The sequence below is a fragment of the Macaca thibetana genome, chromosome 11 (genome assembly GCF_024542745.1).
Source record: "Macaca thibetana thibetana isolate TM-01 chromosome 11, ASM2454274v1, whole genome shotgun sequence".
NCBI lineage: Eukaryota > Metazoa > Chordata > Mammalia > Primates > Cercopithecidae > Macaca > Macaca thibetana.
Genome location: NC_065588.1, coordinates 5,836,088 through 5,853,287, shown reverse-complemented (window position 1 = coordinate 5,853,287; position 17,200 = coordinate 5,836,088). Strand labels below are relative to the sequence as shown.

The window sequence follows — 17,200 nt, the reverse complement described above, 5'->3', positions numbered from 1 at the left end:
ATTAGAGTTATTTAAAAATCCCTATTGCATCATTCTGACATCCAAATCAAGCTTAGCTTCATTGATTGCCTTATTTCCTAACAATGGGATTTTTACATTTTATTTGTTTATCGAATGCCATACATTGTGTATAAAATGACAGTGGAAACTGAGGTAAGTAGTAGTATGCCTACATGCCTCTTCCATTCCATCAGGTCAGTAGTGAGGAGAGTTGAGTCAATCTAGTTGAGCGAGGTTTCGTTGTTGCAAGAATCACCTTCGGTGCACGGCACCACAAACTTCAGATTCCTTCAGTGATGGTACTCTATTATCTTATGCTTTGTGTGAGCCCTGGAGTGCTGAAAATTTGTCCTCTTTGTTTCTCTTCCACTCTCAGATTTCAGCAGTCCCTGCATGCCTCTGCCACAACGGGGTATTTCTCCATGCCCCTCCTGCTCCCCTAGCATCAGACTGTTGATATTTGTTGCTCACTGAGAAGTGGAGCTTATCACTTGTTTACTGTAAGTGGGGCTGTGGAGGGAAATAGGTAGGTTTTGTTCTAGGCCTATCTCAGTTTTAGGCAGGCTCTGTGCACTCAAGCCTCAGAAATGAGGGTTTCTTAGAATTCATGTCCTCCCTCTGCCCCTCACAGTTAAACTCTGCCTTTTCCTGGTAGGGATTCTTGGGTGGGAGACAGTTTCCTGCCTTCCTCTGCAGTAACAGACTTCTAATTTGTAAGTTTGCAGAATCTCGGGCCTAGGAGAGTTTCCAGCCTTTCCACCAAGGACAGTCGGCTGTATGTGCAACCCACCTCTGGCTTCAGAAGCAGTGGGTCTTTGCCTAGGTCCTTGGGTCAGGTCTCTTCTTCCGTTTAAGGCTTTCGATTTGAATAAGAGATGATCCCAGGAAGTGCATGGTTTTTCATACCTGTGTGCAACTTAAGGGGACTGACTCTCTTTGGTCTCTTACCTTACCCATTATCTTCCTTGTGAGGTCTACGGAAGTGACCTTGTGCATGAGGGCAAACTGCTCTTGTGTTTGAAGCTCCCAGTTATTACACTCTGTCATGCTAACTTATACTCATCTTTCTGAATTTTTAAAATTTTAGCTATTTCTTCTTACTTTTATGGGGACTATTGCATCCTCCCATTCTCTGTCAAATGTAAAACTATTCACATATCCCAGTTTTCCTTGGATGGACTTGGCATATTAAAAAAATTCAGTTCTCCTGGTTACCTTACAACTTCAGCTCTCTGATGAGCTCAAGAAAAATTATAATTTCACAGATTATCCAGATTTCTCTTCTTGTTAGGCTGGGAACTGTATTCTCTTGCAGTTGTCTGCATCGTAAGTGGAAGCAGAACCTCTGGTGGTGGGGAAATAGATCCTATTCACTGTTCTTCTTACCCTTTAGTTCTTCCATCAATGTGTGGACAGAGCTCTCATTTCCCCCTTGTGTTTTATGTCACAGGCTTTTGGGAAATTAAGTATATTGCTCCTTGGTAGATTGTATTTTTCTCATCAGGCACCCATAGTCGATATTTATCTAGGGGGATATTGCATTTTAGAGGCTTAACTGGTAATTTACAAACTTTATAAACTTGTAATAAAAAATATATAAGTTGGTAAATTTTCTTTTTAGAAGAAATCATTTTTCATTATGAAAGTAATTTATTAACAAAGTAGAAAAATTTTAAGTGCAGAAAGATAGAAATAAAGAAATAAAGTGATATCAGAAAGATGGCAAAATAGGACATCCTCAGGCCTCACCCTTCTACTGAAACACCTATTTAACAACTATCTATATATAAAATATACCTTTATGAGAGCTCTGGTTTTCAGGTAAGAGGTTGCAGAACCCTGGTGAAGCTCAAGACCTAGAAAAACTTCACTGATAATGCAGGCTTATGCTTTCTGGCAGCAGAACCTCCAACCATGGGCCTGGGAGCAGCCTTGCTCACTTGAAGACCTAGTGACAGCTCTGCCTGTTCACTGCTCATAAGGAACTCTGCCCATATACAGACCCTACAGGAACCTGCCTTCCCATGTCCCCAATGGCATGACCACTTCCACAGAGCAGGGGACTTGGTAACAGATAGACCCACTTTCCCAGAGACCCAGGGGCAGCCCTGCTCATCTGCCCGTGGACCCAGCAGCAACCTTGACTGCTCACAGAAACCAAATGCAGCCCTACTCTCATGCAAATCCCAACAGAATCTCTGGCTGTCTGTGGCACAGCAGCCCAGTCCTTGGAAGCAGGCCCACCTGCCCACATACCCAGCAGCCGGCCAGCCCACTCACAGACTCTGGCAACAGGCCCACCCACGGACCATGGCAGCAGATCCACCCTTGGACCCCACTCAGCTTAAGTCTGCCCACAGACACTGCCTGCTGACTCTGGCAGCTGATCCACCCATAATCTCTGACCAGCATGACTGATGAAGGTCTTTGCCTGCTGAAACCAGTCAGTAAGAACTGGAAGAGGTGACTACTTCTCAAATGCACAGACACCAGCCTAAGGCTACAAGGATCACAAAGAATCAGGAATACTCGATACTACCTTATTAGGAGCTGATAAAAGTTCCAGTAACTTACCCTAAATAAATTGATATCCATAATCTGCTTGACAAAGAGCTCAAAATAATTGTCTTAAATGAGCTGCAAGAGAACAGACAACAAAATTAGGAGTATAACATGTGAACAAAATCAGAAGTTCAACAAACATAGAAATAATAAAAAAGAGCCAAAGTGAAATCCTAGAACTGAAGAATACAATGACTGAACTAAAAAAATTAATACAGAACTTCAATAGCATACTTGGTCAAGCAGAAGAAAGAATCATTGTACTTAAAGACAAGTCACTTGAAACTATCCAATTGGAGGAACAGAAAAAACAGAAAAGTTAAAAAGTGAAGAAAGCCTAAGGACTTATGGGACACCATAGAGTGAACCAATATATGCATTCTGGGAGACTCAGAAGGAGAAGAAAGAAAGAGAAAGAGGAAGAAAGCTTATTAAGGGAATACTTGCTAAATATAGGAAGAGAAATGAACATCCAAATTCATGAAGTCTCAATGTACCCAAATACATTGAACCCAAAGAGGTTAACACTGAGTCACCTTAAAATTGAATTCTCAAAAGTCAAGTAGAGAATTTTGAAAGCAACAAGACAAAAGTGACTTACAACAAACAAGGGAACCATTATAAGGCTACTAGTGGGCTTCTCAGCAGAAACCTTCCAGGTGAGGAGAGAGTGGGATGATATATTTGAAGTACTGAAATTTTAAAAACCTGCCAACCAAGAGTACTGTATCTAGGTCAAAGAATAAATCAAAAAAAGAAATTAGAAAATATCTCAAGACAAATGAAAATGAAAGCACCACATATTAAAACTTACGAGATGCAGCAAAAGCAATACTAAAAGGAAGTTTATAGTGGTAAATGGCTACATTAAGAAAGATCTCAAATAATTAATTTTACATCTCAAGTAACTACAAAAAAGAAAAAACTAATCCCAAAATTAGCAGGAGGGAAGAAGTAATATAAATTAGGGAATAAATAAATATAAGACAGAATATAAAAACAGAAAAAAAATTGATGAAGCTGTTTGTTGACAAACCCTTAAACTAACTAATGAAAAGGAAAGAAGTTGCAAATAAATAAAATCAGAAATGAAAGATGAGACTTTATACTTGATGTTACAGAAATAAAAAGGATTATGAGGAATTATTATGAACAATTATACAGCAACAAATTGGGCAATCTGGAATAAGTGGATAAATGCTTAGAAACATATAATCTAACAAGATTGAATCAAGGAGAAATAGAAAGCCTGTACAGACCAATGACAAATAAGTAGATTTGAGCAATAATTGAAAACAAACAAAATGAAACAAAACAAAACTCCCAGCAAAGAAAAGCCCAGAAACAGATAGTTTCATGGATGAATCCTTCCAAACATTCAAAGAAAAGTTAATACCAATACTTCTTAAAGTCTTCCAAAAAACAGGAAAAGAAGAGAAACTTACAAATTCTTCCTGAGGCCAGCACCACCCTGATACCAAATCCAGATAGAGACACTACAAGAAAAGAACTGTAGGTCAACACCCCTGATGAACGTAGATGCAAAAATATTCAACAAAATACTAGTAAATCAAACTCAGCAGCACTTTAAAAGGATCATACACCATGATCCAGAAGGGTTTTTTTCTTGGGATACAGGGATGGTTCAACATATACAAATCAATAAATGAAGATAAAAATCACATGAACATCTCAATAGATGGAGAAAAAAAGTGACAAAAATCAATACTGTTTCACGATTTAAAATTCTCAACAAATTAAAAATAGAAAGAACTTAAATCTCAACTAGTTAGGAATAGAAGGAACATAACTGTCAATGAATTAGGAATAGAAGGAACTAACATCAACAAAACAAAAGCCATTCATGAAAATCTCACAGCTAACATCATATTCAATAGTAAAAAAAAGTTTTTTTTCTTTACCTCTCACATTCAACATAGTATTTCTAGTAAGAGCAATTAGGCAAGAAAAGGAAATAAAAGCCATCAAATTGGAAGGGAAGAAGTAAAATTGCCTTAGTTTCCAGATGACATGATCTCATATGCAGAAAACCCTAAAGATTCTACCAAAAAAAGTTTTAGAAATAATACATTCAGTAAAGTTGCAGGATACTAAATCAACATACAAAAATCATTTGCATTTCTGTACACTAACAACCTATCTAAAAAGAAAATTAAGAAAACAGTCCCATTCACAAGAGCATCAAAAAGAATAAAATACCTAGGAATAAGTTTAACTAAGAGGGTGAAAGATTTGCACATTGTAAACTTATATAAAACATTGATAAAAGAAAATAAAGATGACATAAATAAAAGGAAGGTGTGAAAGGAAAGTAAAAACTTGGGACCCCAACTCACTCTGCCAAAATGAAAAAATTAAGCCGAAAGCTGAATGATGCAAGAAGCTGCCCTCCCTTTTGTTCCTAAGCAGACAGATACGGATAAAAGGCTAAGTATCTCCACAGGCAGCTGCTCTATATTCACCTTATATTAAGTGCCAATTTGCGGAGCACAAGATGAATACTTAATTGCCTATTTTCCTACCCGCTCATTTTCTCCTGCAGCATGTGGATGACCCTACCATATCCTCCCTCTTTCCCCTCCAGCCCACTAGCCCAATATTTCCCCTTTAAATGCTGAGGCCCTTAAATTCATCTTTGAAGAAAGGCACTGATAAATACTGAAACCCTTAAATTCACCTTTGGAGAAAGGCACAGACCACAGACTGTTTCTGCGACTGTGTGTTTTTTTCTTCCAGGCATGTCCTTAACCTTAGCAAAATAAACTTCTAAATTGATGGAGACCTGTCTCAGAATAAGTTTTGGTTTACAAAGTATACCTTGTGTTCATAGATATGAAGAATCAGTATTGTTAAACTGTTAATACTACTTACTTTTCAATAAATGATATTGGGAAAACTGGATATCCACATGCATAAGAATGAAGTTGGACCCTTATTTTATACCATACAAAAATCCAACTTAAAATGGATTAAAGACTTAAATGTAAAACCTGAAACAACAGAACTCTTAAAACAGGGAAAAAAGCTTCTACACATTGAACTTAGCAATTATTTCTTAGATATGGCACAGAAAGCACAAACAACAAAAGCAAAAATAGACAAATGGGAATATATCAAACTAAAATGCTTCTACACAGCAAAGGAAACAATCAACAGAGTGAAAGTCAATATGCAGAATGGGAGGAAATATTTGCAAACCATATATCTGGTAAGGGATTAATATCCAAAATATATAAGGAACTTCTACAATTCAATAGCAAAACAAAGAAACACATAAAAAACCAAATAGGCTGATAAAAAATTTAGTAAAGGACCTAAGTAGACATTACACCAAAGAAGACATACAAATGACCAACAGGTATAGGAGAAAGTGTTTAATGTCACGATTCATCAGGGAAATGCAAATCAAAACCACAGTGCGATATCACTGCACACTTATTAAAATGCTATTGTCCAACAAAAGATAAAATGTGTTGGTGCAGATGTGGAGAAAAGGGAACCCTTGTTCACTGTTGGTGGCAACGCAGCCACGGTGGAAAACAGTATGGAGGTTCCTCAAAAAATTAAAAATATAATTACCATTTGAATCAACAATCCCCCTTTTGGATGTATATCTTAAGGAATCAGAGTCAACATCCTGAGGAGATATCTGCACTCCTATATTCATAGCAGCATTATTTGCAATTGCCAAAAGATATAAGCAACCCAAGTGTCCACTGACAGATGCATGGATTAAGAAAATGTGGACACACAATGGATATTATTCAGCCTTAAAAATAAGGAAATCCTGCCGTTTGCTGCAACATGGATGGACCTGGAGGACATTATGCTAAGTGAAATAAGCCAGGCACAGAAGGACAAATACTGCATGATCCCACCTGTACGACGAATCTAAAACTGTCAAACTCATGGATCCAAAAAGTAGAATAGTGGTTAACAGGGGCTGCAGAGAGGGGAGAATGAGGAGATGTTGGTCAAAAGGTACAAAATTTCAGTTATGCAATGCATGTATGCTCGGAGATCTACTATATAATATAGAGCCTATAGTTAACAATACTGTATTGTATACTTAAAATCTGCTAAAGGATAGATCTCACATTAATTGCTGTTAACACAAGAGAAAATATTTTTTTAATTAAACAAAACAAGGGCGAGAACAAAAGGAAACTTGGAGGTACTGGATAACTTTATGGAGTGATTGGTGATGTTCTCATGGGTGTATACTTATCTGCAAACTCATCAAGTTGTATATGTTCAACACGTACAGCTCTTTGTATGCCAGCATACCTCAGTAAAGTGGCTTAAAAATAAAGAAATAAAAACCACCCATAAGCCCATCATCCAAAGAAACCATTACTAATATTTTATTGGATTTCTTCTAGTTGTTTTTCAATAAGTGTGCCTATGTTGGTTTGCATACACAAGTATACGTGCCCAAATATATGATCTGTGTGTTTTGTTTAAATAAACTAGTTTCAGAAAGGTGTGTTTTCTTATGGGTTGAGTGCTATGGCACTTAGGAAATGATGATGCGTTATTCATGTTTGGTAAAGGTGCCAAAATGTATGGCATATTTTTAGTTTGCTGTTGGGGCTGGATTCTTTCTCGCGGCTGTCTATTTCACATGAACAGCCAAGACAGGTGTGTGTATGTGATTCCAATGGAATGCACTTCGTTCCAGAAAAGCTCAGTCGTTGATTCCTTGTGCTGAGGCCTCCCCTTCCCTGTGCAACCTCCATCCCTTTGTTTTCATTACAAGAGGAATGAATATCTATGTTGCCCCATCCTGACACATAGAACAAACAGAAATAAGGAAAGTATATGATGTTCTTAATATGTGTTTCATTTTCTTTTCTTTCTTTCTTTTCCAGAAAGTATTTTGGAGAAAAAATTGGACTGTATTTTGCCTGGCTGGGGTTATATACATCATTCCTCATTCCATCTTCTGTAATTGGAGTGATTGTGTTTCTTTATGGATGTGCAACAATTGAAGAAGATATTCCCAGGTAAATCAGTTTTAAAGAAAAAGGCTCAGTTGCCATATGTTAATAATTTGGAGTTTCATCCCAGTACAAGTACATTTCACATGCCTCTTTCCAAAGCCCTCGCCCTCTATCATTCTCCTTTGCTGTGACACATGTAGCTTTCCTCCAGAGACAGATCTAGGAGCTACAGATTCTGGGAATGGCTTCAGAGCCATGCTAGGCGAGGCCCACTTCCTCTTCTAGTCAAGCTTTTCTCTAGGGCAGGGGGATGTGTCTGATGTGGGCAGAGGGGTAATTCCTGGTAAGAAGAATTATGTCAGAGAAATACTTTTTTCCTCTCTCTCTGCTTCATCACTTTTTTTCCCCTCTAGTTTCCCATAAGACCCAAGGCAAGGTGTGGGGAGTGACACTGGGTAGAAACCACATCCGTGTGGTCAGACACTGCTAGAATAAAGCAAGCTGAGAAAGCAGGCAGCTCTAATGCTGAGGAAGGCACAGTCTCTGTTTCAGGAAGTCAGAAACTGCGGGGAGGAATAGCCCAAGGTGGGACTCTTGGAGCGCCAAGAGATAGAATCAAAGCTAGTTTTTATGAGGAAGAGAGAACCCACAAAGGAAATATGGGATGGGTATCGTGGCTCACACCTGTAGTCTCACTGCTTTGGGAGACCAAGGAGGGAGTACTGTTGGAGCCCAGGAATTTGAGACCAGCCTGGGCAACACAGTGAGTTGAGACCCTACCTCTAAAAAAAAAATTAGCTGGGCTTGATTTGGTGGCATGCACCTGTAGTCCCAGCTAATTGGGAGGCTGAGGCAGGAGAGCTGCTTGAACCCAGGAGCTTGAGCTTGCAGTGAGCTGTGACTGATTGCGCCACTGCACTCTAGCCTGGGCAAAAGAGCAAGACCCCTCCAAAAAAAAAAAAAAAAAAAAAAGAAAAGAAAAGGAAAGAAGCACTTAGATTGACAATGTTATATATTAGCTGTGTGACTGGACAGTTTACTCCCTAAAGCTTAGTATTCTTGGCTGTAAAATGGTAATCACAACACCTAAATCATGGTGCTGTGAGGATTAAAGGAGACTGTGTCTGGCACATAGCAGAAGATTTAATTGTTGAATACATCAAAATGTGTGGAAGTAGAGTACAAGGGACAAAAGATACACTTAGCTAATATTTAGAATTTAAACCTCTTGCCATCTTCAGAATTGTCTTTGCAAACTGAAGCATGGTTAGTATGTTTTAGTTTTCTTTGGGATGTAAGTGATAGAAATGCAGCGTGAACTAGATTAAGCGAAAAAGAAAATTTATTATAAGCATTCAAGGAACACTGGAATAGGTACTCCATTTATCTCCTGCCTCTGACTCTTTCTAGCATTTGTTGGTTTCACCACGTATTTTCTCCATTTGGATTAAACATTGCTGCTAGTAGCTCATGGGTGTTACACCTTAGAACTTTATACTCGTTTCATCTCAAGTGAAAAAGTACTATGACTCCGTTTGACTTAGGTGGAGGCCCTGGACCAATTCACTGTGGCTCGGGGGCAGGATAGCTTTGTACCAACTTGATGTTCCCTCCATAGCCAGGTGGATGAGGACACTGGGCGGATCATTAGAGTTGGGGGTGGTAATGGGGAAAGTAATGGCCATTCTGAAGAAAAAGTCAAAACTGTGCATTTTAGGAAGGGTATGTGTGCATCAGTGGGCAGAAACCTGCTTCCTGGCTCACCTGCTTCCTGCCTGTTGGTGCATACCCTATAGAAATGGTCTTGCAAATTAGATCACCTGGGGATGATGTTGTCAATATCTAGAATAAAACTAAATCTATGTTAATCTATGCAAATGGTCTTGCAAATCAAATCAACTGAAGATTATATTGTCAATATCTAGAGACAAGAGTTTGGATTTTTTTGGTATAAAACTCTAGTATCAATTGTCAAGTTTTTTTTTTTTTTTTTTTTTTTTTTTTTTGCAGGGGTAAGGAAAAAAGGAAGGGGGAGAGGGAAGGAGGCAGAGGGCAAGTGTTCTTGATTGGGAGTTCTGGGACCTTTATCACAGGAGATGGGTTATTAGGGCTCTGCTTTCCCCAGCGCATCTAGAGGGAAGAGCTAATACTTATGAAATACCTACCTTGTGCTGGGCATAATGCTAGGTGATTGTTATAAACTAGTTTCTTTGATCTTGTAAGAGATCAATGTTATATATGCCATAAATAGGCATTATAATTTCCACTGAACAGAGATTGAGAAACTGATGCTACATGAGGTCACATAAATTGTCCAATATCAACAACTGATAGTTGTCAGGGCTGGGAGTTGAACTCTGTTGTCTCCTGTTCCAAAGTCTTTGCTTTTTCTAATAAGCAGAGAAGTTTTCCAGAGGGCTCATATCCTCCTCCACAACTCAGTAGCTTCACGTGGGCTTGCCTGGATGTGTTCTAAGAAAACATGGCTTTTGGGTTTCTCTTGCCAGTTGTGATCCCTAGACATCTGGCCTCAGGTTGGCCAAGGGTAGAAAACCCCATACCGTGCCTAGGGAACCGGTTCCAGTTCAGTGGGTGGGGCACCAGTGGGCTGGTTTATATCAGGATTTAGAACTTGTGCCCTGGGTAATACACGTGGCAGCAGCGACTACAGCTGGAAAGGACATAGTCTGCACATGCTGCAATGATAGACGTCTACACACAGACGCACACACCCCACATTCACACACACTCATGCACGTGCACATAAATGTCTACACAGACACACACACCCACACTCACACACACTCATGTACATGCAGATAGATGTCTACACACAGACACACATACCCACATTCACACACACTCATGTACATGCAGATAGATGTCTACACACAGACACACATACCCACATTCACACACACTCATGCATGTGCAGATTCATGTCTGCACACAGATGCACACACCCACATTCACACACACTCATGAATGTGCTGATAGATGTCTACACACAGATACACACACTCACATTCACACACACTCATGCACGTGCACATAAATGTCTACACAGACACACACCCACATTCACACACACTCATGTACATGCAGATAGATGTCTACACACAGACACACACACCCACATTCACACACACTCATGCATGTGCAGATGGATGTCTGCACACAGATGCACACACCCACATTCACACACTCATGAATGTGCTGATAGATGTCTACACACAGATACACCCACATTCACACACACTCATGCACGTGCACATAGATGTCTACACACAGACACATACCCACGTTCACACACACTCATGCATGTGCTGATAGATGTCTGCACACAGAAACACACCCCACACATTCACACACACTCATGCACGTGCACATAGATGTCTACACACAGACACACACACCCACATTCACATATACTCATGCACGTGCAGGGATATTCAAGTGTAAAGTGCAGTCGTTACTGTGGATGTGTCACATTGCCTGTCAGAATGGACCGTGTTTTACAGCTGTGGATATGACAACCACCACTGGTGGGTTGTGGAATCAATTTAATGGGCCTTTAAGTGGACTAAAATAAGATGGGGTAAGATAGGCTAGAACACAATGAATACTAGTATTCATTATAAGAAGGATGGGTAAGTGTTGCTTCATGAGATTTTATTTCAGTTTTGTAAGTGTGTTTGTGAGAGTGAGGGTATGTATTTGCATACTGAAATCTGATGTAACAAATCATTTTAACTGTAGGTCATAGTAAAAAAAAGATTAAAATTACTACAAAATTGAAGTTTTGGATGTTGTTTCGTCAGACTCAGGATGGGGCCTGGCAAATCAGGAAGGTGTAAATACTAGAAAAAAGTAAACATTTTAATAGATTTCTTTAAAAACAGACGAACTGTTTTTTATACACAATTGTAAATTCATCAGAAGTCCAACTTCTATGGGTCTGATAGAAGCTCACAAAATGCCACTCCTTATAAACAAAGGGATATTCTCTAAAAACCAATATTGAATCTAAATAAACACATACTCTAAGGGTTTGTGTCTATCAGCCACGCGTAACTGTGATGAAAAACTTACAGTATTCCTGGGATTATTTTAGAGGTTGCTAATTTCGTCATCAAGCCTGAAATTTACTATCGCTCACTTTTTAAAACCTTTTTATTTTGAAAAATTTTAGATTCACAGCACAGGAGCTTGCAAAGATAGTACAGAGGGGCCCAGCATGCCCTTCGTCTAGTTTCCTCCCATGGTTTCATCTTATGTAACTACGGCACAACCTCAAAACCAGAAAACTGACATGGATTAGGTGGAACTTTAAATGATACCTTTTATTCCCAGTAATTTAACTTTGATATGTGAGATATAAGCATAAGCTTGTCAGCAATACTTCTGTGCGTGCATGATCCCTCTGTAGAACTTCCCTGTCTCTACTCACCAAGGGATTGATTTCATTTGTTCAGCACTTACATGAACAGAGAACACTAGGACATTTTTTAAAAAGCTGATTAATCTAAACCATATTGAAAAAAGATTGGTTACTTTAGGTCTGAGACCTTAATAGCAGCTGTTTAGTCTGAATTTCCTGAATGATTGCCTCTTTGTACCTTCTCCCGTTGCGCTAACGGGGCTCTGAATCGCCTAATCCAGGAGCAGTGATTTACCCTGAAGAATGTTGTTCACTTTAGGGTCTTGGTTCAATGGACTGTCAAGCCGTTTATCAAGCTTCTTATGCTTTCTAGAGAAAATAATAAATTAAAGGAATACAGCATTGGATTTATAGCCACAGTTACTTCTCACTAGAAACCTGTGGATCGTGCAGCTTAGTGAGTATGCTAGACCTGATTTCCATTGTAGGCAGGCTTCCTCATCTTTCAGCTTGTCTAGAGGCAGCCTGTCTCAGAAAACACAAAGTCGTTTCGATGTCATTCTTAGCCAGAATTCCTCTAGAATTCTGTTAAAATTGATTACATCAGAAACCCTCCAATACATACAGAAAGCATTCTGACTTCGCATTTAAATGATTTGAGGAGAATCCATACCATGGTGGCTGCCATCTTGTACAAATGATGGATAGTTGCCTGCACTCTAATTTAAAAACCAGTAATTTACACAGCACTTAAGTTTCAAAGTGCTTTGCACCCGCTTGGCTGCTAATACGTTTTTCATTCCTGACCTTTTAGCATTGACTAGTTTCAGTTGACGAGGTTTCTGTCTCCTCAGTCCATGCTTAAAAGAAAAAAAAAACGCTGAGTTAAATGAAGTCCCTAACACACATACTCCAAAAGCAGCATTGAGGAACTCATATGTTCTTGGATGTGACTTAAAAGTGAAAGTCTTTTACTAGAATTTATACAGACAAGTGATTTTCGGTGTAAATCTGTTTTTTAAGGGGGTACTTTCCTCTCTGAAAGCAACAATTCCTTCTCAACTACATAGCAAACACAGGTCTGACCCAGAAGACATAAACTGGGCTCTCTAGTCACCAAGCAGAACATGCCCAGGTGAAACTAGCACAGCTGAATGTATTATTAAGATATTACTATTTAATATTTTCGATGTGGATGAGTCATTTTTATTGAACTTTGCCAACGGAGAGCTTAGCAGCGAGTCAGCGGAGGAACTGGGGTTTATCCTTAGAGACCAAGAATTTCCATTCTCTCACACAGAAGGCCTTTCCCTCCTGTGGACTTAGTAGCTCATTAAAAACAGAAGCCTAGGGACTGGGGCTTGACAGAAAGTGACAGCCCCTCAGTAAATCTGCCACCCTTCAACTTCTTAATGAAGGAGGAAATAGACCCAGGCATTCCTTTGGCTTTGCAGGTTTCCTCTGAGCACTGGCTTTAGCACACAGGGCACCAGCTTGCTTACCCTAGCCGTGGCTCCCACTTGTGAGTCATGCTCTGTAGCGCCCTCTGCTGCTGCTTTGTGTGGAAAACAGCTGTTGTTCTCAGTGCTGGATCCCCTGCCTCCCCATCATTGTCTCCAGTTGCCCTGTAAGAACAGCCAATGCTTTGCTTTCGTGAAATCTTAAGTTCTCCACCCTTTCCCCCTGAGCCATGAGCTTAACCATCCTCCCATCTCCCTGGGAAAATATTACACAACAGAGGGATGAGTTCATTCATTTTCCTATCAGTGTATGGTGTAGAGGGTTATTGGGAAAGCCAGTCAGGGCTGATTCTTTGGTTCTTATTTCCAAGCATTCATATGAGCCTAAATCTGTTGGATACAGCTAGTCAGCTAACGAGTGAATGGAATTTCAAATATATTCCTCAGTCCATTAAATGGAAATACACTAAGAATAGGTTGGAATACAGGCCATTAGAGATTGTTTGGTTCATGCTCCAAGTGTCAAATAATCTAGACCTCGGAAGAATTTGCCTTGCTCTTTCATTGTCCCTAATCTTACTTCATGGTTATAATAATTCTTATTAGGTTGAGGCTATTAATCTCCATTCTACAAGTGCCTCTCCAGCTCATGCTCTTAGAAAAGGGCTTTCCACCCAGATCTACTCCATTCTTCCCTGTGTAGAACTTCATCTTCTAGAGGTGAGAGCATGCACAGGTCTAGCCACACACTCATGTTTGTTTCTGCTTGGGACCAGTATCACTTGTTTGTGAGACAGCCAGTAGGCTTTACAAAAACAGTCTAGACTGAAGAATGGATGATGAAATCCAGCTTCAGGCTGTGATTTATTCACAACTGTTGATGCATCCCATCCCACCAACCTCATGGACCCAACACGTTCTGAAGGGACTTTAGGAGGTATAATTTAATGCCCAGTATCTCTGACAGATCTCAGTAACTTTCCAGGACACTTGTAGTGACAGGGAGCTCTATACCCCGTCTTTTTGTTGTTGTTTTTGAACCAAATATGAGTAACACTCTCCAGGTGAGGAATCCAGTGATCCAATGCTAACTACTTTAACATTCCTTACTTATGGAGTTGAAAAACTCAACCTTAGATTTGGAAATGGAAGCTATTTGGGGGATGGTTTTTTCTTGGAGCGGACCATGCTTGAGCTCCACCTGACCCAACAACCTCCATCTATTGCAGCAGAGAGATGTGTGACCAGCAGAATGCCTTCATCATGTGTCCCCTGTGCGACAAGTCCTGTGATTACTGGAACCTCAGCTCAGCCTGTGGGACCGCGCGGGCCAGCCACCTGTTTGACAACCCTGCCACTGTCTTCTTCTCCATCTTCATGGCTCTGTGGGGTATGTGGCCATCACCAGGCTTGCTTATATGGGCAGTTCCTTTAAATGGGTGGAGTGACCAAGCTCTAAAGCTCATCCCCTTCAGGTTACTTACTTTCACATTTTTTCTTCCCATCCCAAGAAGTATTTTAAGGATAATAGCTTTCACTTCGCTACTCATATGTGTGAATAGAAATAGGAACATCCTTCATGTCTTTATCTGTTTTCTCTCAGATGTAGTCATGCTAACCTTGTACTAGTCCCATGTGTGATTTATTCAGAATTTGAACCAATGCCTGTTTCGAAAACCCCTAGCACACCCGTAAGACTCCTCCAGGTACACTGACTTAGGTGAGAGTGTAGATATCATGCAGCACAATACTTAGAATGGTGGAGTGACTGCCGTGGTCACAGAGTTAGCTCATGGTAAACGTGGGCTGAGATTTGGTCTCCTGACTCCAGTTCAGTGCTATTGTTAGGACATCGTGAGTGTAGACTGTACTGTCCCTGCACTGTTTAATTTAATATTTATCGCCAGAGTAATGCTTTCAGTATTCCCATCAAAGGGATTTGTGGAGGAAAAAATAATTCCTTCATTTTTCTCCTTCTCCCTTCCTCCCAGAGTATGGGGGTAATAAACTTGTTATGAGCCATAGCTATCTGACTATAAACACACACACACAGACACACACACACTCCTCTTCTCACAAACTGGAATAACATAGAATAACCACCCCATGGTAACTGAGCATTTCTAAGAAGACACACCCATGAGTATTAGAAAAGGGACCAAGTCAACATGTGTCAGCTCATCTGAGTAGCCACCTGCTCCTTTACTCATCACCGAACGTGCAGGCCCTCGGTTTGCACATTGGACCACAGTGCAACATTGGTCACAGTGCACGTTGGTCACAGACCAGCAGGACCACAGTCCTGCTGCAGAGGCTGCTTGGTTTATCACTGACTCCATGGGGCCCAGAGGGTATGCCAGGATGGGCCCTGAGTCACACATCCCTGAGAGTATGAGGAGAAGGACGAGAGAGAGAGGCCTATTTTCAGTGGTTCTTGGGAGAACTAGAACACAACCTTCCTCCATTCCCGGTGGACCTTCACTTGGGTGGAGACAGAACTTGACTGGAAAGATTCCTGTATTGCTAGGCCACCAAGAAAAATTTCCAGGGCACACTCTATTCTCTATTATCAGGGAGAGCAGCTGCATCCCGGGAGCACACGGGCAATGTCAGCCCATCGAGAGTTGGAGCAGGAGGAAATGGAATTGTGACCATAGAGTCCTGGGACTGTTCACAGGCAGGGTCAGTAGAACACACTCAAGTTGGGGCTTGCTGCCTGGGAAGTCACTGGCAGCTCTGTGTCTCCTTATCAAACAGGAGTATCATGGAATTACTCCAAGACCCACCTGAACTGATTTGGAACCCAGAATACGTATTCATTTTTTGAAATATTACAATTCTAATTCCCATAATTTATCTTGCTGATATTACCACCATTGAGTAGCTGAAGCCTAATAACTCCAGGTCTATAATCCTTCAAGAACTTTCTTGGGACACATAATCCCCTGTTGTAGAGAAACTTGGTTTTCAATCGTACTTCCTAGTTTCAAGTTTCAACAACTGCCTCTTCTCTTCCCTCGATAGCTGTAATGAACAGCTATCTCCCACCCCTTCTGAGATCCTCAGTCTTTTCCTACCCCACCCCTGGACGTACTGTCTTCCTCTCACATGACAGTGCAGGGAAAGTACCCAGAGGTGGGATTGTGCCAGAGCTTCCTGGCATAGGGTAGGATTTGGTTTTGTTTTTTGACAGCCTTGCTGTGCTTTATGTGATTGTGTATTCAGTTACAGCAGCCAAGAGCCCTTAGGCAAGATTGTCTACGAATGACAATTAAAAATAATAGTAATGCCTCTCATTACCCTGATTATTATGATTAGTGGTGCTGTGCTGGGTGGGCCTGGGCCAGGGCCCAGGCCTGCCGGGAATAAGGCTGGGAAGAAATGGCTGTATGTAGAGACTTGGGCTGCTGGTGGCAGTGGAAGGGGCGATGTGGAGTCAGGAGGTCTTGAGGGATACCCGTCAGCAGGACCCGAGTCTGTTGGAGTCTTCAGACCCAGCTCCCCTGTGACTCTGACTTCAAACTCTAGGGAACATTGGGAAAGAGAGTGAGGTCCTGCTGAAAAGGGAAGGAAGGAGACAGCGTTTCAGAACTATTTTCTGAATAGAGGTTAAGGACACTGACCTAGGCAGACCTAATGTGTGTCTCAGTTCTGCTCCTTACCAGCTAGGGATCCCACAGCAGGTAAATGTGAACCTAGTTCTGTGACACTAAAGTCAATACCCTTGACCAAGGTGCCCCGTTACCTTGGGCAGATTACTTAATCTTTGGGCAATGTTGTCCTCATCTGTAAGTTGAGTGAAATAATAGCTACCCCACAGTGTTCTTGTGAGA

General features: G+C 40.8%; 1 protein-coding gene across 1 annotated transcript in view; it reads left to right on the top strand.

Annotated features, from left to right (window-relative positions):
- The window catches only part of ANO2 (anoctamin 2), a 363,519-nt gene that overhangs the window by 168,229 nt on the left and 178,090 nt on the right, over positions 1-17,200 (top strand). The window contains exons 11-12 of the mRNA XM_050747557.1: positions 7,455-7,589; positions 14,597-14,757. Of these exons, the coding sequence (XP_050603514.1) occupies positions 7,455-7,589; positions 14,597-14,757 (296 nt within the window). The remainder of the gene's footprint in view (positions 1-7,454; positions 7,590-14,596; positions 14,758-17,200) is intronic.